At 36.7% G+C, this 26,801-nt stretch overlaps 3 protein-coding genes across 3 annotated transcripts; 1 reads left to right on the top strand and 2 right to left on the bottom strand.

Moving 5' to 3' along the window:
- Positions 1-135: 135 nt before the first annotated feature.
- LOC125470029 (mediator of RNA polymerase II transcription subunit 14-like) lies at positions 136-8,500 on the bottom strand. The gene is made up of 8 exons (XM_048568382.1): positions 8,285-8,500; positions 6,248-7,327; positions 5,995-6,092; positions 5,543-5,720; positions 4,446-5,424; positions 3,316-4,331; positions 1,726-2,804; positions 136-1,351 (listed from the first exon to the last, which is right to left on the bottom strand). Exons 1-8 carry the CDS (start codon positions 8,498-8,500, stop codon positions 550-552), a joined length of 5,448 nt encoding a protein of 1,815 aa, XP_048424339.1. The 3' UTR covers positions 136-549.
- A 4,451-nt stretch (positions 8,501-12,951) lies between these two features.
- LOC103954393 (auxin-responsive protein IAA4) lies at positions 12,952-14,027 on the bottom strand. Its single transcript, XM_009366216.3, has 2 exons — positions 13,676-14,027; positions 12,952-13,572 (listed from the first exon to the last, which is right to left on the bottom strand). The coding sequence occupies exons 1-2, from the start codon at positions 13,879-13,881 to the stop codon at positions 13,185-13,187; spliced, it is 594 nt and encodes a 197-aa protein (XP_009364491.1). The 5' UTR covers positions 13,882-14,027; the 3' UTR covers positions 12,952-13,184.
- Positions 14,028-24,113: 10,086 nt separating this feature from the next.
- LOC103954392 (auxin-responsive protein IAA16) lies at positions 24,114-26,801 on the top strand. The gene is made up of 5 exons (XM_009366215.3): positions 24,114-24,583; positions 25,471-25,697; positions 25,986-26,121; positions 26,236-26,297; positions 26,538-26,801. Exons 1-5 carry the CDS (start codon positions 24,291-24,293, stop codon positions 26,576-26,578), a joined length of 759 nt encoding a protein of 252 aa, XP_009364490.2. The 5' UTR covers positions 24,114-24,290; the 3' UTR covers positions 26,579-26,801.

Here is a 26,801-nt window from a genome sequence, read left to right as displayed (position 1 = left end):
GTATTTTCAAATGCTTAGAGATTTATCATGATGATGACTAGCTGCCTAGCGCTCAGATGGGGCTAGGCGAATGAAATTCACTTGTTTGAGTAAACTACCAGGCGGTAAAACTGGAAAAGTTGTAAAATTTTCACATCTGTTAACAGTTACTTGAGAAATGACCCACTGCAGGAAACAAAATGTTTACAAAGTATAACCAATTAAAGCCTGATTTGTACAACAATTATCAGAAAATGTCCAAAATATTGTACACCCTATCATCAAAAGAACCAAACCAGCAAGAAAGAAAGATATTAGGCCATCTCCGCCATCACCGCCCTGTCAATCTCCTTGCTAACCTCTGCAACTACATTCTAAAAGGCCACCGTCTCCCGGCAATTCCCCTACCTCCAGATTTGCTCTCCCACCCTATCACTACAAGTTTCTCCTCCTGCAACAAACTGAGAACTGAAAAATGGAACACTAGCCACGGTCAATCTGCGCTAAAATCATCGAGATTGAATCCCGAATGAAGTAGTTCAAAAGTATCTATCTGAGTGACACAACCTATCAAGTTGCCCCGGAGGTTGCACTAACCCCACTACCATCCCTCAACCCTTGAAGCACATAATGCAGTGTCCTTTGCACGTAGTCAGCTACGATTCTTAACCTTCCTTGACTACTGTCTACTCCCGAACTACCCTGATGTTCCACAGTTCGAGCAACCTTGTTTTTACACTTCTCCCAGTCATCAACGCTCAACCAGCAAGCTCGACCTCCATGGCTTCCTTCCATACCAAGAAAGGACATGTTAGGATTTTCGCCAAATGAATACCTCAACCTCACTGAGACACAGTATGGCAACCATGCAGCTCCACCAGCGGCGTTTATATGAGGTATGTGAGCAGGATCAAGAACAAGTGTCAGTGCAAAATCAACCGAGTTATGAGGCCGATTATAATAAATATTACTTTTGGCAACAGATGAGTTATCTGAGCTCCCATCCATCCTCGAGCCAGAGTGGTTTTCAAGGCATAATTCAATACGGGGTTTTTGAGCAGGTGCTACATCTCCCCCTTGTGCCTGGGCTAGTCCTTTTTTCCATGCTATTAATTTCAAGAATTCTCTTAGAACTGATATGGGTAAGGTAAGGAGAGTAATGAATGATGCGACACGAGATGCATCATAAGGCTCTGAAGCAACACGCCGACTGAAGTAGTCACATATTTCTCCTATTTCGGCTGTAGATAATTCCTCATTGGCAGTGTTTATATTTGGCTGTTGCCCTTGCTGCTGCTGATGGAATCGTTTCACGCTCAGTACTTGAAGAAGAAGTTGAACTCTGTGAACACTTACTGCAAATACATAGCCACTGCAGAAACACAAGCAATCAGATCAAAGAACAAGTAGATAAGCCTGGAAGTATTTAGCAAAACCTTGTAAGGATAAACATCACCCGAGGACCACTAATGTTAAGGGTGAATATTATCATGTAACATAACTAACTGAAAGTGATCTGGTACAAGTATTGAACATAAAATAGGGAAGTTTTAATAAACATAAATACCACAAACGTGTATCAGTGTGTCCACCTTGTCAGGATGTTTTCTTAGGGCACTTCCCTTTGTTTTAGCGTAACTCCTCAACAACGATAAAAAAGATGGAATCACACCATCAAAAGATTAAGAATAAGAATTCAAAAATAAAGTTTCTGAGATGTGTAAAGATTCGCCTGAAAGCACTTACCCAACAAAGAATCTCAATGCAGGCTGCTCCTGGTCTAAATTTAGAAGTGTGCCTTCATTGTCTTTCAGAATTGACCCCAAAATCTCTTTCAAGAGCCCTGGTAGCTGGGCAAATAGCCATAGAACTCCAAGGTACTTGAGAATACCTCTTAGCACCTTTTTAAGAGCAACAAGAGGAACCCAACCACCTCCATACCCTCCGTCATCTCCAAGACCAATAATGGCTGTATTCAGTTCTCCTCTCACATGAGCAGGGACACCAGGACCTGGGGATCTACGTAAAGCCGGCCCTGCTGAGCTCACAACAGCCAAATTTGAGGATACTGGAGAAGCATTTCCGACACGGTTTAAACCAGCTACTTGGTTGTTGCCTGTCCTGGACATAGCAGCAGAACCAGGGAGGTTAACCCTATTTCCATTTACAGTAGACAGTTGGGAGCCTGAACTGGGGGTTTGATTGATTGAACTTGACAGTCCTGTCTGGTGACCACCGGTGAAATTAGTATCTAAACCATTCAATTCTTGGGCTACATGCTCCATAATAAATGGTCTAAACTGAGGGCAAGGTAGTGACCCACCAACGGAAGGGCCCCCCTTGGGTGGGGTTGCTGGTTGCAACCAAACCTGATCTCCTGCAAAACAGCGCATGTCAACTGCGAAGTGCTTTCGGTATATGATCCGTATCCAATAGGGTCCACGTAGCACAACAGAGACATCAATGGGCAACAGTGAGCTGGGTACAATGCCAGGTCCACCTCGGCCAGCACCAGCTAACCCAGCAGCCCCATGCAGGCTATGATTTGCAAGAGGCCCTGTAGAAGGAGATGAAACTGGGTTTCCCATAGGGCCAGGAGACTGACCGGCATTTGTGGTTGAACTAGTAGGCACAAGGCCCTGAGATGGTAAGTACCCAGCCTGCTTTGGGATAGAAGAGAGGACTGCTCCTCCAGGGACCCCCGGGATAGGACTAGCTCGTGCAGGTCGTGTTGCAGCTGCAAGAGCATGCAAGGGCCCTGCAGTGAGTCGAATGCAATCCAAAAGTGAAGCAACTTCAGCTCCATTTATGAAATCTTCCAGGAACTGTAAAGAACAGACAAGGTATTGTTATTAATGCAAATATTTTTAATCAGAAAAAAATTGGGGAGAAATATAAAGTTATCTCTGTAATACATATATCTAAATTGCTTCGAATGCATGTCAAAAACTATTTTTCAATGATTACATTTTGATGTAATCCTTCGTAAAGCAACTTTGATAGAATTGTGCATGCAGTTTTAATGTACCTTTTTTATGTCATTAAGGCACTTAACAAAATCCTAATCCAATATCAAAAGATTTTTCCATGACACCACCAGAAAATAGTTGAAATTATATTTTGAATTTTTCCGAAGATTTCTATTAAATTCCATAAAGATGGCATGTTCAGGCACAACCACTGAAGAAAACAAAATCCAAGGATGCATGCAGGACTCAGTTTCACATAAGGTAAACAATTAAGATTCATAAAACATCACTTCAAACCAAATAAGAATGCCATCAATTGAAAATGCTACAACAAACAAACCAGAAAAAATAAAGTAGATGAATGTACCTTGGTATGGGGCCAAAGTTGGTCGGGGGTTACATGCATAGTACAACCCTCTTTACTTGATTCCCACTCTACAACAAAGCGAGCAAGGACACCTGATCCAAAACTGAACCACAGACTCATAAGTCCAACAGCCTCAATTCTAAATGCCCTTCGCATTTGCTCAGATAGTCTATCAGTTGCCTCAGGAGAAACTTTGACTCCTGGTGCTTTAAAATCAGGGTTTGTACTACTTTCTTCTGGCTTCTCATCTGCTCTTACACCAAGCAATCTCCGCATCCCAAGGGCAAACATTCTTGCATTAGAAAGTCTTTGGATGTCTGCCACTAACTTCTTAATACTATCAGCCTCCACAGACTGATAACTAAGAACAACACCCTCTGGATCATAGCGAATATGAGAGTCAATGTCAGATGTATTGGCAATTCGAACACCAGAACCCCAAGGTGTACTATTGCTTCCTTTCTGAAGCTCCCACAAATCCCTGAAATGCTGGTCATTTATTTTGACATCCCAATAAATGCTTCCAGGTCTGCCAAGTCGCAAGCATAAGTGTTGCCATGCATCACCTCTGGCAAATGGAAGTCGAAACCATATGTTTGATGATGTACTTCTTAGACCCACTTCTTCAACATAAGGGATGTCCAGAGCCGCCATCTGGCTAGTTAATCTGGCATGCTTAATACAAAGAGAACAGTGTCTGATCACATGAAGAAGAGCTGAAACATAAATGCTGGAAGGTGCATTTCCCTTATTTGCTTCAGATATCAGATCCCCGTAACTGTATACCTCAAATTTTGAAATTATATCCCTTGACATAAGCATCTGTGAAGAAGACTGATGAGGACGAGTTACTTCAGAAGTTTTCCTCCTTTTAAAAACTCCTGAATCGGCTTCCACACCCTGAAGTGATGGGATCAAATTCAACATATCTGAAACTGTGCGTTTGCGAGGTTTTATATCATTTTTCGAAACATCATGGTTAGGGCTATGACATACTCCCGAATCTGGGGCCTGGGCTGGCAAAGAAAAAAAAAAGTGTAGCAATCTCAGTAGAGTATAAATAGTACTAAAAAAATATGCACAATGCAGGTTTCCCTCATAATATAAATATCACAGAGAAAGTGTCTTACATACGGGAGTGGTTGCACATGAGTTTGATCCGGCAACTCTGGAAGGTCCAGTTAAAGGCCCATTAGGTGTACTTTTGGGCCCGTTGGGTCTCACACTAGGCCCAGAAATTCTGGGACCAGTAGACCGAGGTGGAGATAATAACCGGGATGATTTATTCCCATATATTGCACCCTTTGAAGTTTCATTCATAAATCTCAGCTGATCTTCATCCATTGAAGTACCAGAACCATACTCAACTGACTGTGGAGACCTAAGAGAAGCCAAATCCTGATCAGATTTTGACACTGGTATTTTCCTCACAGTGGCACTCCTTCCTGGGCCAGAAGGTAGATTACCAAGAGAAGCAGAATGTACGGGGCCTTTCAAATTATTTGATGGATATAAGGATCCATTATAGTGGGTGGCCATGCTAGAAAGATTTGAAGAATTATTTAACTGTGATATCTGCATAACTCCTTCCCATTTAGGAGAGGGACGATTCATCGGAGCAGATCCAAAATGAGAACCAGGAACAGAAAAAGGAAGCACAGATAACCCCTTCTCTAGTTCAAACACTTCATCTACAACAGAAGAAAAACTCGAAGGTGGACACCCTGTAATAGGCATAGAACCTTCATGGCTGATATCCGAAAGAAGACCATTTTCAGAAGACTGATTAGAACCCCTGGAACTGGGCAGAAAGGATTGTAGTTTTCCCAAGTCAAGCAAGCTTAAATTCATATCATCTTCATGCATCTGCATCTGGCTAACATCAATTTTCTTGATCCGCATCACTTGGTTTAAGTCATTTAAAGAATCCGGTTTTCTAGACGGATCTGGCTGAGTTTCAAGCAGTTTAAATAGGGGTTTAAAGTCCTTATCAAGTTGCATCAGCAGGAAATAAGAGCTCCCGCAATCAGGAAACCCCATTAGCAACATAGTTGAACCATTCAAAATGTTCTTCGGTATTTTAACTGCAGGAAAACTATGTTCATACACCTGCAAGAACACAGTTCATATACTGTGAATCCGCACGTAACCGTCAACAGTCCAGCAGGCAAGCCCTAGTGATTTTTCTTCTTGAAAATAATGTCAAAAGATGAAAGAGAATGTTTACCTCAAGCCCTAGAAATCGGCCTGTAGATGCAAATAAGTGCAAAATACTTCTGCTTCTCAAATTTATGAAAACTTCAGCTGCAGTCATACTTCCTTGATTTAAAGCATCTTCACATTCAGACAAAACTCCCGAAGGAGCAAGAATATTACGAGAGGACTGAAGACGAAATCGCCCATTCCTGCAAGTCAAAAATGTTACAGAAGACACCTTTCTAAAGCATCTACTTAAGAATACCAAAGTTGCGTCTGAATGAACCACCAAGAATGTCCTAAGATTCTAAGAATCAGGAAAACTCCTAAAAAGTACATCAAGAACTTGTTCCAAAGTCTAACCAGAAACAATATTGGCTGCACATCTTTCTTAGTTCATCCAATCAGTTTTTTAAGTCCATTGGCAAGTCTTAATTCATATATCCTGTAATAATATACTGATAACCGTATAAGCAAGGATACCTAATGTTTATTCCCAGGGTGAAAAATGACGAGCCATAGGCACACACACGTAATACTTCCTGCCCTTCATATTCTCCAGCATGGGACTTATCTTCTTTCTGCACACAGAAAATTAGGATATCAAAATGTGAAGAAAATGAACCATGAAAAACACATTCATGAAAATACAGTATTATCCTGAGACTACATTTAAGAAGGAAAAAAAAAAAAAAAAGAATAACCAGAAACAAGTAACAAGAAAACGTGAAACAACCTTTTTATGGTCAACATCCGCTGCTTCCACATGAGACTGAAGAGAAACATCCCCTGCACCTCGCCAGATTTGAACATTTTTCACCAGCTCTTTCTGAATTTCAAGCAGACGAGTATATCTGTTACAGCAGATGGCTCTCAGAAGCAACTTCTCAACATCAATACAGTTTTGGTCAAGAGAAATTTCTGCCTCCTTTCCAGTTAATGGATCTATAACAAATGTGCTATGAAGACACTTTATCTGCAGATCCGGTCCTGGTTCAATTTTTATAGACGGACATGATGCAGAATCAGAAATACCATTGTTTTTATCAAAATCTAACCAGTATAAAATTTTTAACCCTGGCGTTCGTAGACCAGATGAATCAGTTTCTCCATCTTGATTTAATTGCGCAGAGGCAGATGTCCCTGCATGACTCATGTTCCCATCGGATATGAGCTCAAATCGAATTGCATCTTTCCATCTCCCTTGCCGAAGAGCTTGTACTTGCCTTGTGACAGTGCCCATGATAAGTGCAACACAAAGCTCATGTAGAACTGAGTATAATATCATGAACGGATTTTCTGTAGCAGCCATTCTGCGCTCTAAATCATCCCCAAGAAGATGCCGCCGCGATACTTCAAGCTTTACAGGTCCACTTCTCTCACCAACAAGCAGTTCCAAATGCAGTATCCTCCACATTGATAGGTGCCCTCGGTAGCCTAGAGTCACCAAAACCTTGAATTCTCCATCAACACGAAGCACTGCTGTACCATCGGAGACTTTAACATCAGTAATTTCTTTTGGAAGTGATACTTCCAGTAATTTAGATCGCACAAGTGTGTCCAGCTTTTTCAAAGCCGGCTTCTGCTGTTCCTCATTTAGTGAGCTCTGAATGCCCACGTCTTCTACACATTTCGGCAAACGCTGATATGACCCTGTTAGGAGGATTTCAATTGCAGATGGAACATCATAAACAGGAGCACAAGCTTGCTGCAGCCCATCATGCATGAAAAATAGTGAATCTGCTGCTTGAGTGAAACAGGTATCATGACTTGATAGAGTGGAGGTAAGTTGCTGACAGTATTGTATTAACGGGACCTGCAAATAGAAATGCATGGATATTATTAATAGCTGAAAATTTATAGCTTCCGAGTTGAAAAGTGCTTATAGGGATTAAAATAAATTTCATGGAACATGAAACATCGGGGACACTAAAAACTCTGGGTATATCAGCATAAGACATGGTTCATAGACCTTCACACTAACCAATAAACACATCCATGGCATTGCTTTTGACTTTCAAAATTCAGACACTACTGTGTACCTACGATAAAACAACTAGTTCCTATCACGAGCTAATAAACTGTCGTATAAGTCACCTTTTCAACCACCTAAAGACATAAAGAAACATGCACCAGCAAATCATCTTCCATATCCCAGAAGGGAGAAAACACAAATAACACCGAAGACCCCATTTTTCCTTTCCTAGCCAAAACAAAACCCTTAATTCCCATTATTCAAACCCAGGAAGTAAAGAGACACAGACATATTTACAAAGTCCTATATCAAACCCCATAAACCCTCAGCTTTTTCCTAGCCGAAAGTCCCTAAATTGACATTATTTAACACAATTTGAAAGGGAAATTGTAATGTATAATCTCCACTCCATTTGACCGCCAAATCAAAGCCTGAACCCTCGAGCAGAAAACAATACCAAAAGTACAAGCAAACATCGAATCGTAAAAAAAGAAAATACAATTTAATCCTACATTCTAATATTCTTTGAAGCACAAATTTTGCTACAACAAACCGAAACCTATTTTCTAGTCCGAAAAGGATAAAGCTTTTAACTTGCATTACAATTTTCTAAGGAACAGAAACGAACCCACCGAAGAAACCGAATTCGTATCCTCCCACCAAAAACAACCGTAAAGTAACATAATTTAACGCATAATTCACAAAATATGACGCAAAATGTATAACTTTTACACCCAATTGGCGGCCAAATAAAAACCCAAAATCGATTTCTTGAGTGAGGCAGTAGAATAACGAGACCTGTTGGCACCACTTGGCGAGGACATTGAGCCGGAGCATGCGTTGCTGGGTCTTAGCCAAGTACTTGAGCAGTCCAATTTTCTTATCGGTATCGGACTGGTCCGGCGCCGCCTTCGATTTCTCTGTGAGCTCTTTCAGCGCGAGGAAGGATTCCTCGGCGGCGCGGCTCACCAGGGCGGAGAACTCCACCGTCTGTTGCCCTAGCTCCGACGCCATTCTTGTGGTTCCGGAATTGAGAGAAATCAGATTGGGATTCGAAAGATCCGCAGCTGCTGGGAGAAGATTAGGGCGTTAGGGTTTGTAGAGAGAGAGAGAGAGAAGGGAGCTAGCGTGCTCTTTCAGCTCTCTCTCCATAGGCGTCGTCGTGTTCGTCAAGGGCTTCTGAGAGAGAGAGAGAGAGAGAGAGAGAGAGAGAGAGGAAGTGAAATGCATGGGTCAGGGTGGATTAAATTCATTTTGCTTTGTACTGATTGGTTCCAATTCCAAACTATGTTTTTTTACTATATTTTTATACTATCTAATATGACATTTGATGTAAACAGCCACATCATTTGAATTAATCAGAATTTTAAAATTAGTTCATTATTTAATAAACTAATAATTAAGAAAAACTAGTTAATTAAACGATTATTGTGGTATATGAGGAGTCTTTCTCCTTCCTTTCCTTGGATTTTGCAAATTTTTCAAATGATGTGTTTGTCCATATCAGATGCCACCTAAGGTGATATAGAAATATAGCATTAAAACATGGTATGAATAGCACTACTCAACTTGTTTCTTTTCTTTTTTTTTCCTTTTAATTGTTTTTCTTTCATGTCACTTGTTACATTCCCGCATCGTGGCATGTGTTGGGTGGCAAAATAAAAGTTAAATGATTCGCTTTTAAATAAGTATATGTTTGAAGAAAAATTTACGTGGAGTTGTTGCATTCTTGTAACGTGACAATCGCCGGATGACAAAATAGTTTACTTAATTAAAAAAAATTGTATATCTTCAAATTTGGAGAAAAACTTATGTGGCAATGTCAATCTGGCTTCGTTATAATAACTAAGAGATGAGATGTGTATAAAAAATAAAATTTATGTGTTCATTTTATCAACATACCATCTTTTAATTACGTTGTTTTTTTACTGAAAATTCACACAGTATGAACAACCTCGCATAATATTTATTTAAGTAAATCCCATATAAAAATTTTATTTTTATTTTCTTTCAATGATATAAAATCTTGACTTTCTTGTTTGTTAATCTTGTACTCCTATTGCTTATCCGAAGTTATTTGGTCAAGGTAATGTGTCCACTCGTGCTTCTCATAAAATAGAGTAATTTAAAAATCATTTAATAAAAAAAATATACACATATCCAAAGCAAGTTGAATCTAGAATTTAGTATTTTTCAAAATTGACATTATGCTTTGTGTCAAATTTCGGAAAAGTATTTACAAGAAATAATTTAGTGGATGAAAAGCTTTCCAGAATAACGAAGGGTAATGGTTGTTCAAGAACCCAACATGCACGTACGTACTCAAACTTTAGCTGCTGTTGCAGCAAACCTAAGGTCAGTAGCGGAGGGAAGGTGGATGCATTGGATGTATTTGACCCCAATAACTTACTTTTCCACCAACTTAATTCAAGACTTCGCCGCTTAGGACTCTTGTCTAGTAGTATTCATCTTCACTTATAAGTGAAAGGTCTTAGGTTTGATTATCGCCAAAGGCGAATTTGAACCACATTAATGTAGATAATATCGTTTGTTTAAAATAAATATATCTAAAAAAAAAAATTTTAAAAAAAAGGACTTCCCCGCAAAAAATTTGAAAGACCTTTGCTTGACAATTTTATACATGTTCCAGGTAGTTAAAGTCATTGTCTTCCGTTAACCAATATGTGTTTAATTTGAGCATTTGATGTTAGTATACAATGAAAATAACATTTGTGAAATCTCTGGTGTATGTTTATTAAGCATAAAAGAAAACCTAGACTTATTTAGTACCAACAAAATACAAGAAGTTGAACTTAAAAGTAAGCTTATATGCATGCCGTGCGGTCCATTACCCTAGTGAATAAGGTGTTGAGTTTTTACTCATGCGTCCTAGGTTCGAAACTCCCCTCCCTCTAAATTATTGTAATAGTTTATAACTCTCTCCCTTCTCCTTAAAAATAAATTTAAAAAAAAAAATATATATATATATATATAAATATAAAAGCTTATATGCATGCATGCAATAAAAAAGGTCTCTCTGCGCAAAAAAGCAAAACTATACTAAATCTCTCGTGTAATCAGTTTTTTTTTTTTTTTTTTTTTTTTTTTCAATTGCAATCAAATTCTGGCTGCCACTGCCTAAGGTGCTACAATTTACTTTTTAAGACCATCTTCAACCCTTGACATAAAACCTAAAATTTTTAGCCCATAAAATTTAGCTTTTAACCCAGAAATAGCTTTTCTGCTCTAACATTTCTAGGCTAAAATTTTAGCCTCAGATTATTAAAGAATGAATTTAGACTAATTTTTTTTTCTTAAAGTAACTTTTTTTAAAATAAAAATTTATGTAAACTATCCTAATTTAATTTTATAAATATTTTAACCTAAAAATATTTAGATTTTGACAAATACTGAAAAATCACTAACCGACACCATGAAACTCGTTAAACACTATGAAAAAATATGAAACAAATGAAATATATATTTTTTTAATTATTTTAGCCGTTAGATTTAAATTTGGACAGTTAAAATTTTTTTTACCGTTGAATTTCATCAAATTAGATCTTAACCGTTGGATTCAATGAATTTATAAATATACAATTAAATAAAATATACATATATAGTGGGTCAGCCCCATTAATCCTGGGCTAAATTTAGCTTCCATTTGAGTTTTAAGTTTTAAGTTTTAGGCCACATTTTAGTCATGGGTTGGGTTGAGTTTTGGGGGGAATAGAAGTGGCAATTTGAGTTTTAACCCAGGATTTGAGAATGTCTAATGGCTGCTTAAACTGCATACATAATCTACAAAGCAAAGCAATGCATCAACTTAACATACATATTGAAGGGTTTTTCCACGGTACGCGTTCATATAGGTGTACCAAATTTTATAACAAAACGTGTGCAATTTTCGTATAAGGAAAACTCAGTAGAAAAACTTGAATTATCAACAAGCACCAAATGATAATTAAGTTTTATAAATTCATTGTTATTTTTTTTAATACGATGATATATTTACATTTAGCCTTTAGGGCTCTTATAATGCTACTGATAATATATAGGGAAATTTTATTTAAACCCATGTAACCTATTTCTACACCCAACTTACTTTTTGCACCCATTTGATTTTTAACTAAATTATTAATATATCTTTAAACCCAATTTAATACCTAATATATCCCCATAAACCCAATTCAATATGTGGATTTATTTTTACAACTATTTGATTTTTAACTCTATCTTTACGCGGTCTGGAAATGGACACTGAGAATTGAGGTGTGAATTCAGCCATAACTAACAACAAGACTGACACTTCTATAGATGTTGACAATATTTTGAAATCTTCTCCAGGCATGATTCTTAGACAAATCCTGCATAGACATCAAACTCTCATAATTGACCCTTTCAATGGCTTCCGTAAAAGCATTCTTCTTAACATCATTATATATTCCCTCTCCTTGCTTGATTTATATCATTATATATTTCCTCTCCTTGCTTGATTTATAGGTGAATATAGGTTATGTATTGTGTCTTGAAATCAAATCATTTGATTAGGTTCCATGGTAATCCGAAGAGTATATGTTGAATCTGATATTATTCTCATAGGAAGCCCTTGCTCAATGTCTCATGGTACTCTCGAAAGGATTTGTTTACCCTGTGCAATTCATAAAGGTAAGAAATGTTATACGTTTTTGGGTGGAGGCCTAATTGGCATGGTACCGAAGAACAAACTAGGATATAAATTGCACGAGGAAAGACGATAAAAGTTATGGGGAGAAATTGTGTAAGTATTTTAATCGTGTGCAGTTGTAAATTGAAATAAATCAATCTGCTTATCTAAAAAAATTTCAAAATCATACATTGGTTGGAGGCGGATTCAAAACTTCATAATCACCATCCATAAATAAAATAAAATAAAATTTGTTTTTCTCTTTGAGAGCTATTAGGATTTTAGTCAGAATGAAGTAGAATAAACAAAGAATGATCGTACGGTTTAAGTATAGTATTTCGGTTTATTGATAAATTTGAGTTTTATTTTGTACTTAATAGTAATTATGCAATAGGGTAAAATAGACAATTAACATTTAAAATTTAAGTTAGGTGTAAAAATAGGTTATATGGGTTTAAATAAAATTTCCCTAACGTATATGACCGGTGGAGCAGCCTAAGTTTCATCTACGATTGAGGAACTCGAATGGAAGAGAAGGATTGATGTCGAACCGCAGTTAACAAAATGTCCCAACGACGATTGAGGAACTCGAAGGGAAGAAAGCGAGATATTGCAATGAACAAAATTTTTCAAAGGCTGAATGCACCATCAGGAAGAGATCAAAGCTGATGCTTCCGGCAACCAAGATTTCGGACCATAAATTAGGGCAAATTGCAAAGTTGGGTTGTAATAGTTGGGATCTGTTTTAACCTCAGCAAATATCAACAGAAAAATTGTACTGAAATTCAATGCAACAACGAACCCAAACTTCTCTTTTTTTTTAATAGTTTCTTTTCATTGTACAACTCTTTTTGAAGAGAACATGAACAAACTATACATGAAAATTTTCCTTTTTCTTCTAACAATTCCTTGTAAATATTTTCTATAACAACTCAACAAAGTTTCTGTTTCTTCATCGAAAGCCCGAGCTCTATGTCTTCATGAGAGAAAACACGACTTAACCTCTTCTGATTTCGTCTAATTGTTCTTCGATCAGAGCGCGCAGCAGCCTAAGCCTTTCGCTTCCGAACCCTTCATGATTCTCAACCTCTTGCACGAGGCGATGAACATCTCCCACGGAACATCTCCAAGCAGCATCCAATCTCCATCTTTGTCTTCATAAGTAGGTACAAATTCTGATCTGTTATTGTACCCTAAATCCTTCTCACAATAATCACCAACTTTGAACTTGAACATGTCTTCCAACGCTTTAAGCAGTTCAGGATACCCTCTGTACACCTTCAAATCAATCTTTCTTAGATACGGAGCTCCATCCATGCTTATCTTGACATAAATCCCGGCTGCTTCCGCCTCGGTTTTCTTCGCTTGGAGGCAGTTTTTCCGGTATTGTCTCACCGGCGGCCACCCTACTACTTGTGCCCTGCAATACATAACCAGATTAGTTTAAGTTGTTTGACCGCAAATTAATCACTAACCCTAATCATATATTTAGCATCTAGTTTATATGTACCAAGATTGCTTACTTGGAAGGTGGAGGCTGAGAAATCTGCTGGTCGGATCTTTTGGCGGATGAAGAATCTTTGTCTTCGTCGTTCATGTCGGGTTGCAGTGGTCTTTTGTTGCTCTTGCTAATCAAAGTAGTAGAAGATGTGTTCTGCTCGGAATCCTTGGTGCCTGGTAACCCTAATCTTAGCTCCGTGGCTTCAAGATCCTGCGCAAACATTACCATGATTTCTCTGTGTTTTCTTCAAAGATTGTTCTTCTGCTCAAACCTTGACGATGAACTAGCAAATAACCAAGTCGTGACTATTCGGTGATGGAGGCTTTGAGGAGAGGGGAGATGTAGAATATAATTGTGTGGAGGGCAAATGAAGCTGAATGGTATTATATAGATTAGAAGTGGAGACAGTCATAAAGTTCAAGGACATTGTCTAGGGAAATTAACAAAAGTTAGGTACTTGCATCTTTCTTCCTTTTGCGCGTGCATGCCACATTATTACATAAATTTTACGGATGGAAGGTAGTACGTGCTAAAGGTTTTTTCAAGTAATAATTTAACGTAGTATGTTGTTGAACTGTTGATAGATGTGTAAAAATAAATCTCCTTGTACACCTTTGTTACAAGAATAAAAATAAGAACGTGCAACAATAATTTTAATTGACCCCATAATTTGTATGTGTAAGATATAAAATGGTCGTGAACTTAGTTTTAGAATTGAATAATCATTTCAAGACAAGAAATCAAGATTTTAAGCTGTAAGGGATGATTCTACACTATAAGCAAACAATCAACCATGCCAACACATGTTATTCGAATTAAAGAATATTGATTAAAAGTTACACATTGTCTTTGAGAAAGATCGAATATAGTGCACAAAAAATGACAGTGAATTGACAATCTGATCTCATAATATGTTACTTTGCCGACATTTACACACCTGTGAACATGTAATTTACATAGACGTACGAAAAATGAGAAAGTGGATGTCACGCGCCATAAAATAGCGTGGACAGAGCAAAACTAGGCAGGTATGAATTAGACATGGGCAGCTATGGTGTTTGTGACACGAGCAGCACATTTGAGGCGGTTGTCCTTCCAAATTGGGACAAGCTTGGGACAAAACTTAGCCGCCCAAATTGAAGACTTTTATTTTCTAATCCAACGACCCAGATGAATCAATCGATTCCGCGGTATCTGGGACCCTCGGATCAAGAAGGGCTATGGCTGGTGGGTGCATCCCATGTGAGGTTTGGGGCCCACATGGACTGTCGTTGATGGGCAGGGCATGGTGTAATGGGGGATTTGGATCCATCCGAATTCAAATGACGAGGACTCTAACATCTTAATTATTTATTTTGTATAGTGTGATCTAAAATTATTTAATTTTTTTATTTAAAATTAAACATAAATAGCATTCAATGAAAATTAACTGTATAATATATGATGAATATTTAAAATATAAGAATTTTTAGGATCCCTATAAAATGAATCCGGAAAAAATCCCCTCCCGTAATGGGGTGGTCCGGGCAGCCGAATGGGCATGACTTTAATTAGGGCAAAAGTTAGGGCATGTTTTTTTGGCATGTGACGCCATGAGCCCTTGCCTCAATACGCTCCGTTTCCTTCGAGTCCACGAATATACTTTTTTTTCTTTTCATTATTTCAATCAAAATGAGATGATCATCATTATTAAAACCATGTTTTAATGATATTTCTTGACTTAAAACTGAAATTTTTTTATTATACTTAGTAGATTACAAATAAAACCATAACAAAAAAAAGATTGTATGTGAGCTTTCATATTCAAAACATTTAAATTAGTAGCAGGAGAACCGTACTAACTTAACGCCGTTACTATTTTAGGGCTCGCACAGAAGAAAAAGGGTCTTAGGGTTGTTTCGTGATGCACATAAACTGAATCCCACATCCCACATAATAGAATATCGTTGCATAACTAAAATATTAAAATTAACTAGAATTTAACAAACAATGTCAAGATTCATTATGGATGAATATAGCAATCTAAATTAAGGCTTTGATTGATTGTATCTTTTTATATGAAATTATTCCACAACCTTCCCTTTTTTTGTGCATCTCTTGTCCAGTTTTGGTATTATGAAGTGGCCTTAGAGTTGAGAATTATTCACCAATAATTGTGAGACTATATTCAATTTGTATACATTTAAATATAATTCCTTCGGAGAAATGTTGGATTTGCGTAGAAAGTTAAGTGAAACCTATAAGAGGCATGCTATGATTAGTCACGAACATATGTGTAAACTGATCCTAATCATTTTTACTTTTATGACATCGCGTAAATAGTTGAATTCAGCTCTCACGTATGCACGATTGATCTGCAACTTCTCTCAATTTTGACAATTATTTAGAGGGAAGGGCCAAACTAACAAGAGACACAAAGGGTCCACAAGTTTTCATTAATTTTATTTTCATGACAGCAGATAATGAGCCCTCCTTCGGCCGATGATGGTCGATAAATAAGGCCCCATAGAGTTAGGTTCACATCCTTTGGGACCCGACCACAACGAACCTCTGACCTTTACGCCATCTGCAGCTACACACACACACACACACACACACACATTTCTTCATCTTCATCCTTGCCTAGTATTGTTGTTAGTTTTCTTACAGGGCTTTCATATATAAGCTAGCTACTTTCTTTCACTTGTCATCTGTGACCAAACATATTAGTATATATAGTTTCTCATTTCTTAGGAAAAACGCTACTTCAAATTCTTCCAACTTCAGAGTATAGGTTGTAAATGTTGGGTTACATTGGATAGAACAAAAGAAAAACAAAGAAGTGCTGCGTCATTGGCTTTACGTGCACAAGTAAAGATACGTATTAGTGTACATGTAGAAGTAGTTAGGTTAGTTCAACTGCAAATATATTATTCAATGTGACAAGAGAAATACACAAGCCGATATTCAGAGATTATGTTGTGTCTAATTCTTCATTGGCCGTGGTTTTGTTCGTGGCTAAGCTTCAAAGGCTCACATGTGTTTGTTGTATGGTAAAACTTCAACTTCCTTTAACATGTACAATATTTGTTTACTACCAGTTTTTAGTAGCGTGTACACATTAGTTGTCTTGGAGCCTCGTATTTATAGGCATCTCCACCTTGGTTGAGGCTTGATTTGGTCTTGATTTTGGACTCAATTAATTGACGAAATCACCTAAACTTGATTTGGCCTTGGTTCGTTATTTGACTTCATCAAATAATCTTGATTTAATCAAATAATCTTTGATTTAAATCAAATAAACCAATCACATTTTATCCTTAATTTGGTCGTCATCCTTGATTTGACCAATCTCTCTAATTTGGCACTCATTTTGTTTATTATTTTCTTTAATTTAAATCAAGATTAATTAAAGATAATTCTTTAATAATTTTTTTTTCTAAAAGTTTACGTGTGCCTGATGACTTATCCGGTTTTGATAAGTCACATGTCATATGTGCAACTTGGCTCGTATTTATTTCACCAAAATTTACATTTCTACGCATATGATAAATCTAATTTGAAATGGATCATCAGTTTCGTTTTCTCATTAAATTAAAGGCAAGGTAGGAGGGGGACAATGCACTCGTGACCTCAACAAAGCCACGTTTAGGGTTTTCATTTTTTGCCTTTTGAACTTGATTTGAAGCTTCTGATAAAAAGACATGCACATGATGCTGTGTGTTTTGATGGGAAATAAACGGTTGTGAATAAAGAGCTCTCCGTATCAAACAGTAGATTGATTGCTGTTCCGTTTGGTTCCACAGAAAATTTGCTGTTCCGGTATATAACATTTACAGGAGTTTTTGAAGATAGATCTTGACCATTGGATCTTGACGGAAACACGGACGACAGAAAACTTCAGTAGATAAAATACTCCCATAGCATCTACAGAATTCGCGATAAAAATGTGAAATTCAGAAGCTGCAACTGAGTCACTGAGACTCGTGGACCATGAAAGAAGAAGAAAAGGTTAATTCAAGCTTCAAGCCATCAGCATCGCCCTATTAAAGTCACACGTGTGGTGTCTGTCTGTCCTGTCTCCAGTTCGATGCTGATGGATTGTTGTGCTGGGTTTTTTGGTTCCATGCTAATTACTGCACACGTGTAGGGTCTAGAGAGGTGTAGGATGCTGACAGTTGGGTCCCGGATATTTGAAGGAGAAGGGTCCACGCCACACGAGGGACTCTCATTCTCTCTATTAAGTCGTTTGTTTGGTGGTGGATGGCAGGTCCTTGTCATTTGTGTTTTTCTGAGTTTCTGTGTTTCGTCAGCTTTTATGAGAAAATTGAATCAAAGATGGAGCAGTTTGTTTCTTGTTGGCCATCCATGGCGATGGATGAGCCAGCCATGAAATATCATGCAACATTTAACATGGCCTTGTGGCCCATGTCTATAGCTTTCTGAAACGGCCATCCCTGTAACGGTTGCAACCCTAGCTCGAAGCATATGCAAAGATGTTTTTCTTTCCTTATTAGTTGATTGCACGGTTAGCACCTAACAATCTGAATTAAAACTAAATGTTCCAAAAAACTTCCAACACCAAACATCCCACAAAGCTTTAGCTTTCTTCCCCTTTCCTAAAGCCTCATAGAGTTATTTTCAATGCGATTGTGCTGAAAATTTTAATATTAATTGTCTTTTGGATTGCGTGGTATAAAAGCCGTTGTTGTGTTGTAGTTTGTTGCCGTTGCAGCCAACTTTAGCTTGGTCTTTGTTGCCGTTAATGTGTTGTAGTTTGTTACTTATATTGGTTCTTTTTTAATATAATTATTCATTTACCAAAAACTTTAAAGGAATCAACAATAACGTTGCATAAACGTCATCAAAAATATTTTTATCGTGTTTTGTGGATGTCATAGTACGTTCAGAATTTCCACGACTCCTCGATTTACGACGTGTTTTGTGGCATTTGAAAAACGTCATAGAAATGTTTCCACATTATTTTTCAAACGTTATGAATTTGTTATATTTGAAGAGAGCGAGAGAGAGGAAAGAGATAAGAAGCTTGCGAGGATCACAAAAAAGTTGTCAGAGGGATAAATGTAGCCCGCTAGAGGGCTACAAGTAGCCATACTAAGAGCTATTTGTATTCATCTTTGCTTGCTGACTAGGATATACACTCCTTATTGAAGAAGAACATTACATGATCAAGCTAAAACTAGCATATAACCCTTGGTTGTAGATGATCTCAAGAGAGTCAGTTTATCATTGAATAATGTTTTTTTGTATCACTTTAATTGACCACATGTCTAATAAAGTGAAGAAATTTGAGGTTCCATCATTAAATCAATTGATAATATGAGGAGTAGCCCAACTTACTTATAAACTCATGCAAGGTCCTCCTCCTAACAATGTAGGATTCATTCTCAACACGCTCCCTCATGTGTGGTGACTTTTCAAGCCTAACACGTGGACAACACAAAAGAATGACGTGGAGCGCGTGTTGCCGTTTGCTTTCACACGTGGTACAACCTTATACCATGAAGAAAGTTGAGGTTTCACCATAAATCAATTGGCAAAATAGAGTAGCTCAACTTACTTATAAGCCCATGCAAGGTTGTTATTCCTAACAAGTCACTCACGTGTGGCAAATTTTCAAGCCTAATACATGAACAACACAACAGGGTGACGTGGAACGCTTGTGACCGTTTGACTTTGCACATGGGGCAACCTGCTCTGATACCATGAAGAAAGTTGAGGTTCCATCATAAAACAATTGGCAATATGGGGAGTAGCCCACTTACTTATAAGCTCATGCAAGGTCCTTCCTCCCACTAATGTGAGGTTTATTCTCAACATAAAAATATAGAGGTATTTGTCGATTTCCCCCTCAAACTTGTAAGGTGCTGTCAATTTCTCTCCTGAACTTAATTTTAGACAATTACCCTCCTAAACTATTATAATTGGCCAAAATCCCATACTGTTAGATTTTCTAATTTTCCGTCAAATATTCCATCTATCTCTATCAACGCCAGAAAATTCTACGAGCATAAAAGTAATTTGGCTACTCACCAAAGCCAAACTGATCGAGAGAGAGTATCAGGGTTGACGATTTGGCAAAAGAGGTCTAACTGTTGAACACAAAGTTTCTAGAAGTGAGGGTTGGGGAGCATGATCTTTTGGTCCTTCTCAAACCTCTGCAAGAAGTCAATGGGGAAGGTGGAAGGTAGGAGGCGATGGCGAAAGCGGAGGGACTATGGAATTGGAATTGGGGTCCCCATCAAAGTCGAAGTGACGTGACGTAGCGAGCGGTGGGTAGGGGGGTTTCTAGAGTTTTGGAGGATGAAGGTGCAAATGCGTTAATGGCGAAGAGGTCATGGGGTCGGGGAGTGGAAGTGGCATTGGGTTTGAGGGATGCGGGAGTTTGTGGGAAATAGGGGGAAAGAGGTGGGTAAAAGTGGAAATTGATGGGTGTTGGTGGGGTAGTTGCAGAGAAAATAAGCATGGGGTGGTGGGCAGGTTGGGATTTGGGTGTTAATTGGTGGAAGTAGATTTTTGGAGATGGTTTTGGGAGAGTGATTGAGGTTTAGAGACGGGTGGAAAAATTGGAAATGAGATTTAACTGTCGAAGTCGATGGGAAATTTTGCAGGAGTGGCATTTCTTATTGCTTTGTGTGTAATCTGTTGTGAACTTTGGAGAGAGAAGCATAGAAAATGAAAGGGGCTCGTAAGATATTCGGAGGAGGAGGAGTTTGCCTGTAAAAAGACGTTGTTCAGGATGGACGGAAAATCAGATGAAAAATTAGAAAATCTAACGGCGTGGGGGAATTTGGCTAATTATAAGAATTTAGGAGATAATCATCTAAAATTAAAGTTCATAGAAGAAATTGGCAGCACCTTACAAATTCGAAAGAAAAATCGACAAATAAGCCTAAAAATATATCTACTGTCTATATGGAAGCGATATGTATTAGAAAGGTGTTCAGATATGACTGGCAGGGACTCTCATTACATGGTATTTGGATACTTTTACTATAAGTTATAGAACACTGGCAAATTAATATTATTATCGTGAGACTGAATCTTCAAGGGAAGTTTCTCATTAGGCATTTTGAAATCCCATATTGTTATTTCATTATATATGATCACTACAAGATTATTGATAATGTAATTTATAATTAAGTAAACTCCAATTAATGGAATAACATATTATCAGTACCAATCATGTTCTGCTCTTTATCCCTATTTGTAATTAAATAAAAAGATTTCATTTATTTATTTGCAAATATATAAGAACGAAAATAATTGAAGTGGTTTCAGGCACCGTTTACCGAAATCACATATAAAGTCAGCAACAAAATTATGCATGCCAATGGTGTTTGCAATTATTCAACATTTGACATGCTTAGATTCTTTACAATACTCCTTATCTTAACAATATTTACACTACTCACGGGAAATGATAAGAACAACTGTAATATTCTATAAATTATAAAAGGGGGAAGTTTTTAAACCATATACAAAACTAATTATAAGTTTATCTGATAAAAACAAACTTATATGGTGTCATATTTCTCTAACGATAAATGTCTCAGTAAAATTTGAAAAGATAAAAATTAACAGAAGATTTGGCGTAAACCCAACCACAATGTAATTCTAACCTCATTTAATAAGATAACACTTGATTGTTATTTTTAATCTGAAATCTCTTTCTGAATTACTAGATCAATTGCCTTTATTTCGTTTTATAAATTTATTTTGGTTGATAATTTCTTTTCCTTTTTTTTAATCTAATAAATAGTACGAGGCTACTCGACATGTGATGGCCCAAAAAGTCTGTCACGCAAAAAAAAAAAAAAAAAAAAAAAAAATGGAATCCCATCTGGAAATGGAAATGGAAATGGCACCTAATGCTGGTGGTTGTGGGCCCCGGACTGTCAGTGCTCCTATCTTCTTCTACAATGGAATACTGCAGAAATGCACGTGGTTTTCCCTCAGTCGATCGGGTTGACTTTTCCCACGCGTTCCCATCTCTCTCCCTCCTCTAGGTTCATGCGTATGGCTAAATCAAATCCGTTGGATTCAATGATTCATGCAAATTCAACATAATCAACGGCTTCAAATTTCAAATTTTGTGCAACGAAATCATTAGGGTTTACATTTTTTTGGGTGAAAAATTCGGGTTTACTGTTCATGATTCGTTCCTTTTTGTTCATTTCTAGGACCTAGGACAAAAGAAAGGGAGATGAGAGGGCTTTAGGGTTAGATTTCAATGGTAGACGCCTATGGTTTTAAAAAACTAGGGTTTTATAAAGCTCAAGGTCGACATCAACTTAATTATAATTAAATGGTATTTGAGTTTACATTTTTCGAATTAGATTGTAACACTTGTTGTGGTGGTAATGGAATAACTTTGGATAATCTTTGATATCCCTTTCAACCTTTGCTTTAATTTGTTCATATCCACAAAGGTCATCTTTGTGATATAAAAGACGCAAGCAGATGGGATACGTTGAAGTAGGTAAAAGCTTCAAAACCTGTCCATTTTTTCTTTTCCTTCATGTTTTTTTTATTTTTTTAACAAATGATATTATCTACATTAAAGGAGAAGGGGTGGATTTAACCTTACAATGTACTAGTAATAATATGATTCAAATTCGTCTTTGACGAGAATCGAACCTAATTATACTTCTCACTTACGAGTGAAAGGGACCGTAGTACTAAGTGGGTTTCCGTCATGTTAAATGGTTAACATACATCAATGATAACGCAAGGAGCATATGCTTGGTAGATATCTCCCCATTTTATAATGTGATGCTATCCACATATATATCTCTTTTTATCTCTCACGTATGCTTGTTAACTTTTGCTTTTTGATCCTCTTCAATTTATTCGACAACAAAAAATTAAGAGGTGTGTGGAAGGTAAAGAGGAGTGTGTAGTAGCCATTTTATGTTTGAAGATTCCCAATATACAGTATTGCCCATAATATTTTCTTATAAACATTCATAATACCTCCACTCATTGCCAATATAAGTTTCGAGTTGAAAACTAATAGTGTAGCCGAACGCATTATGTTGTGCGATCCAAGGTTAGCTTGATTCGATTGAGGACTTAAAAGAATAAAGTACTTCTCCATCGTAAAAATAATCTTTAATCTCACATAGTTTATGGGGTGAGTATGAGTAGTTGATTGAGATGAATCCGATTATTAGGTTGATATTTGCCACAACGTGCATCAAATGACCACCTTAAAAAACAAATAAACTGAAATCCACTAGAAAATATGAAAAACCCCTCAAGTTTATTGATTAATAATTAACGCAACGAACTCGGCTCTAACACCCTAAAGGCTGTTTGTATAATCAGATAAAAAGGAGTTGTTTTATGATGTCTCTTAGCCTTATACCTTTTAGGAGCACGTATAAGAAACGAATTAGGAAAAGAACACAAACGGCCTAATTAAAATCTTAAATTGCTGGTAAAGCATATCAAACTATAGAATTCAGCTTAAAATATAACATTCAGATCCCAAAATATGCTAAAGTTAAGTCTTGTTGCCGAATTTGCGCCTTTCAACTTAATTTGCAACCCAATCGCTATTTGATCTACATCAATATTGATCAATGATTATTATTCGTTATCACAAAATAAAAAAAAAGACACTCAGAACTTTTTAATACTGGAGGTAGGCTAGCTAAAGCATCTCCATGGAGACTTGTCTCCTAAAAGGAAAAAAGGACCAAACATTTTGTAATAATTAGTAAAGTTAGGCAACTAAAAAACTAATTAAAAAATATTAATGAATAGGAAAAGTAGACCAATTATGTTGGAAAGAGATATTTTTGAAGGAGTGTCAATAACATATAGTTGGATTTTAAAAAAAAAGTTTAAGAATAATTTGTTTACTTAATAACGTTTTATTAAAAGATAATGCAAGAAAGATAAATTTTTAAATTAAATTTACAAATCAAATAAGAGATAAGTACGTTAACAAAATCTTAATTAATATCCAATTATCTAAAACTACATCATTTAATTTGTAAATTTAATTTAAAAATTTTCATCTTTCTAATATTATCTTTAATTAAATTAAGTTTGAAATTAAGGAAAACTGCTTGAAAATTTTGAGTTTTAATGATAAAGACAAAATAAAGAGTAAAGTGAATAGTATCAGGATTAACTTTTTAGTGTAAAAATGTAATTTTTCATTAAAATAAATAATATCGTGAATTTTTCGTTAAAACTCCCTTAAAATTAATTATTAACCTTTGGTAGAGATGGAGCCATGGCAAGGAAACAAATAAAAGGCAAACAGAGAGCGCCATGTTGTCTTGTGTCCATTTGCCTCACCACAATCATTCCAAACCTGACATCACCCGTGACATCAATTTTCCGACAAGGCCCGAGCGATCCAGCTAACTGAACCCTCCACTTGGCGTCATCTGAACCGTTTAATTCCACCTAAAGATTTCTTCAGCAAACCGTATATCATCCCGCACCACACCTGTTTTCAACTTCTTCCAAAGTTGCACGTTTTCTCTTTGCACCCTCTTCACAGATATCATCGAGTTGTTCAGATCCAGAAAGCTACAGCCTCAAATATTTACCCTAACACACATAGAAAAATCCTAGAAGAAGAAGAAGAAGAAGAGAGAAAGACCCCTAGAAGCACGATGGGTGGTGTGATACACGAAGAGCAGGATCAGAAATACAGCTTGATAAACTTTGAGGAGACAGAACTGCGTCTGGGGTTGCCTGGTGGAATATTAGGCACCGCTGGAAAGGATGGTGAAGCTTCTAAGAACACTGGAAAGAGAGGGTTTGCTGAAACTGTTGATTTGAAGCTCAATATTTCATCTGAAGATCAATCGGCTGGTGATGAAGATCAAGTGGAGGAGATGAAGAAGGAGAAGAATGTTGCTCCTGTTCCTAGGTCAAATAATCCAACTAAGCCTCCTGCTGCCAAGTAAGTTCTCTTTTTACGTAATTACTTGTTTAGTTTGAGTATTACTTAGTGTGTTAGTTGAGTATTACTGTGTCAGTTGAGACGGTACAAATAATTTTCATCGAGTATTACTCACTGTTACTAGAGTATTTTTCTATTAGTTTAGACGATGCAAATGGTTTTTATCTACCGAAAGACGACCGTAAAATTGTGAATTAATTAAGTACGTGCTCATAAAACGAGCACTTGTTAAGTTGACTAAAGTTATATATTATTTCTCTGTACCAAGTTAGAATCTAAATCGCTTGTTACAATTCATCAAACACTAACTTAGAAAGTCGTTTTGTTTGATACATTATTTTTTTGGTTTTATTTTCCATGGATCACATGCATCCAGAGAAATAATTGCCATGAGTATGGACTACGTACAATGTTTGCATTACGTATTGAATTATAGGTATTTTTTGAATGGTTTGGTTTGTTGTCGGGAAGAATATGGAAACCAACAAAACATATAGAATTTTATTTTGCTTTTTTTCTCAACCACTAAACGTGAATTAAGGACAACTCATCAAAAGTAAAACAAGATAGACAAGAACATTACTGTACACACGTGTATATTATTGATTAAATTCTATGAGTACCAAAGATATACTATTTTACGTGTGATAATAATAGTTGATAAAGTTGTCATGTTATACCTTGAGATGTATATTAGTAAAATAATTTATCGTGAAAATAATCTCTTTGTAAAGTAAGTGTAAGCATGCATACATAAACGTTCTTTTACCGATCTTTGTAAAGTAGGGAGCTTTGTTGACTTAAGATTGCTTTTCACGTGTTATAATATGAGTAAAGTAGTAAAGACATGTTACCTAACTATACCACACATTATTGTATTATTACAGGGCTCAAGCTGTAGGTTGGCCACCTGTCCGATCATTCCGAAAGAACATCCTGGCCGTCCAAAAGAATGGCTCTGATGAGGGTGAAAAGACCAACAGTATCACTGCAGCATTTGTTAAAGTCAGCGTGGATGGCGCGCCGTACTTGCGTAAGGTGGACCTGAAGTTGTACAAAAGCTACCAAGAGCTTTCTACTGCCTTAAGCAAAATGTTTAGCTCCTTCACCATCGGTAATTTAATTAATTAATTAATAATGCTTAGTTTAATTACAAGTAACACAATTTTTTTCATACCTTTGGATATTTAGTAACATTCAAAGTGATAAAGCAAGTGGTACTCTAATTGATAGGGATTTTCTCTTCAACCCACTATTTTTCAGTTTCATAGTCTTGTTTTATGGTTTGTGATAAATTAATAAAAACCAAGGAATATATTGCTTAGAAGTAGTTTTTCATACCCTCCTTTCCACTTAGTAATTTACAAGTGATAAAATTTTGCTTAATTTTGGAATATTGAAGGTAACTGTGGGTCACAAGGAATGAAGGATTTCGTGAACGAGAGCAAACTAATAGACCTTCTGAGTGGTTCTGAGTATGTGCCTAGTTATGAGGACAAGGATGGAGATTGGATGCTTGTTGGAGATGTGCCATGGGAGTAAGTTTTTTCTTAACATTATACATATACATATACATATATAGTAGTCGAATTTAATTATATCTAGTTCAAAATTAGGCTGCACATCACTAAATTTATCTTGGATTGTCACAGAATGTTTGTCAATTCATGCAAACGCCTGCGAATAATGAAGGGATCTGAGGCTATTGGACTTGGTTAGTGCCTTAAATTAAATATGTCATGAAAACTCAAGAGTAATTTGTAACAATTTCGGTTTTTAATTTTTTATTGAACGAAAATTAGAACTTATTCGGCAACTATTTTCAGCTCTCAGTTTTTAAAATCAAGCAAAATTTTAAAAAGGGAAAACAGTTGTCAAATAAGTTTAAACTAAAACTTAAAATAAACTGGTAGTCTTCTTTTAATTTGGTCTAATTTTTTCCACTGCATTGCAGCACCAAGAGCGGTGGAGAAGTGCAAGAACAGAAGTTGCTAGATTGCCGTGGGTTGATATTTCTGCCATGGACACAATCAAATGTAAGCAGACCGGCTCTACACAGATGGAGAGCACGAAGTTTGGATGTCTGTGACTCTGTATTTTTTTTCTTTTTTTTTTGGTCGTCTAATGATGTTAATTAAAGTTACATGGAAGAATATATTCGGAGATTTGTTAGGGACAAGAAGCAATAATATATATTATAGAAGATGTTCATACTTCA

Source organism: the organism of the source record quoted next, unplaced genomic scaffold (genome assembly GCF_019419815.1).
Source record: "Pyrus x bretschneideri cultivar Hongxiangsu unplaced genomic scaffold, Pyrus_bretschneideri_v1 Contig48, whole genome shotgun sequence".
NCBI classification, from domain to species: domain Eukaryota; kingdom Viridiplantae; phylum Streptophyta; class Magnoliopsida; order Rosales; family Rosaceae; genus Pyrus; species Pyrus x bretschneideri.
The sequence above is the reverse complement of the archived record's forward strand: the minus strand, read 5'-3'. Positions and strand labels throughout refer to the sequence as shown.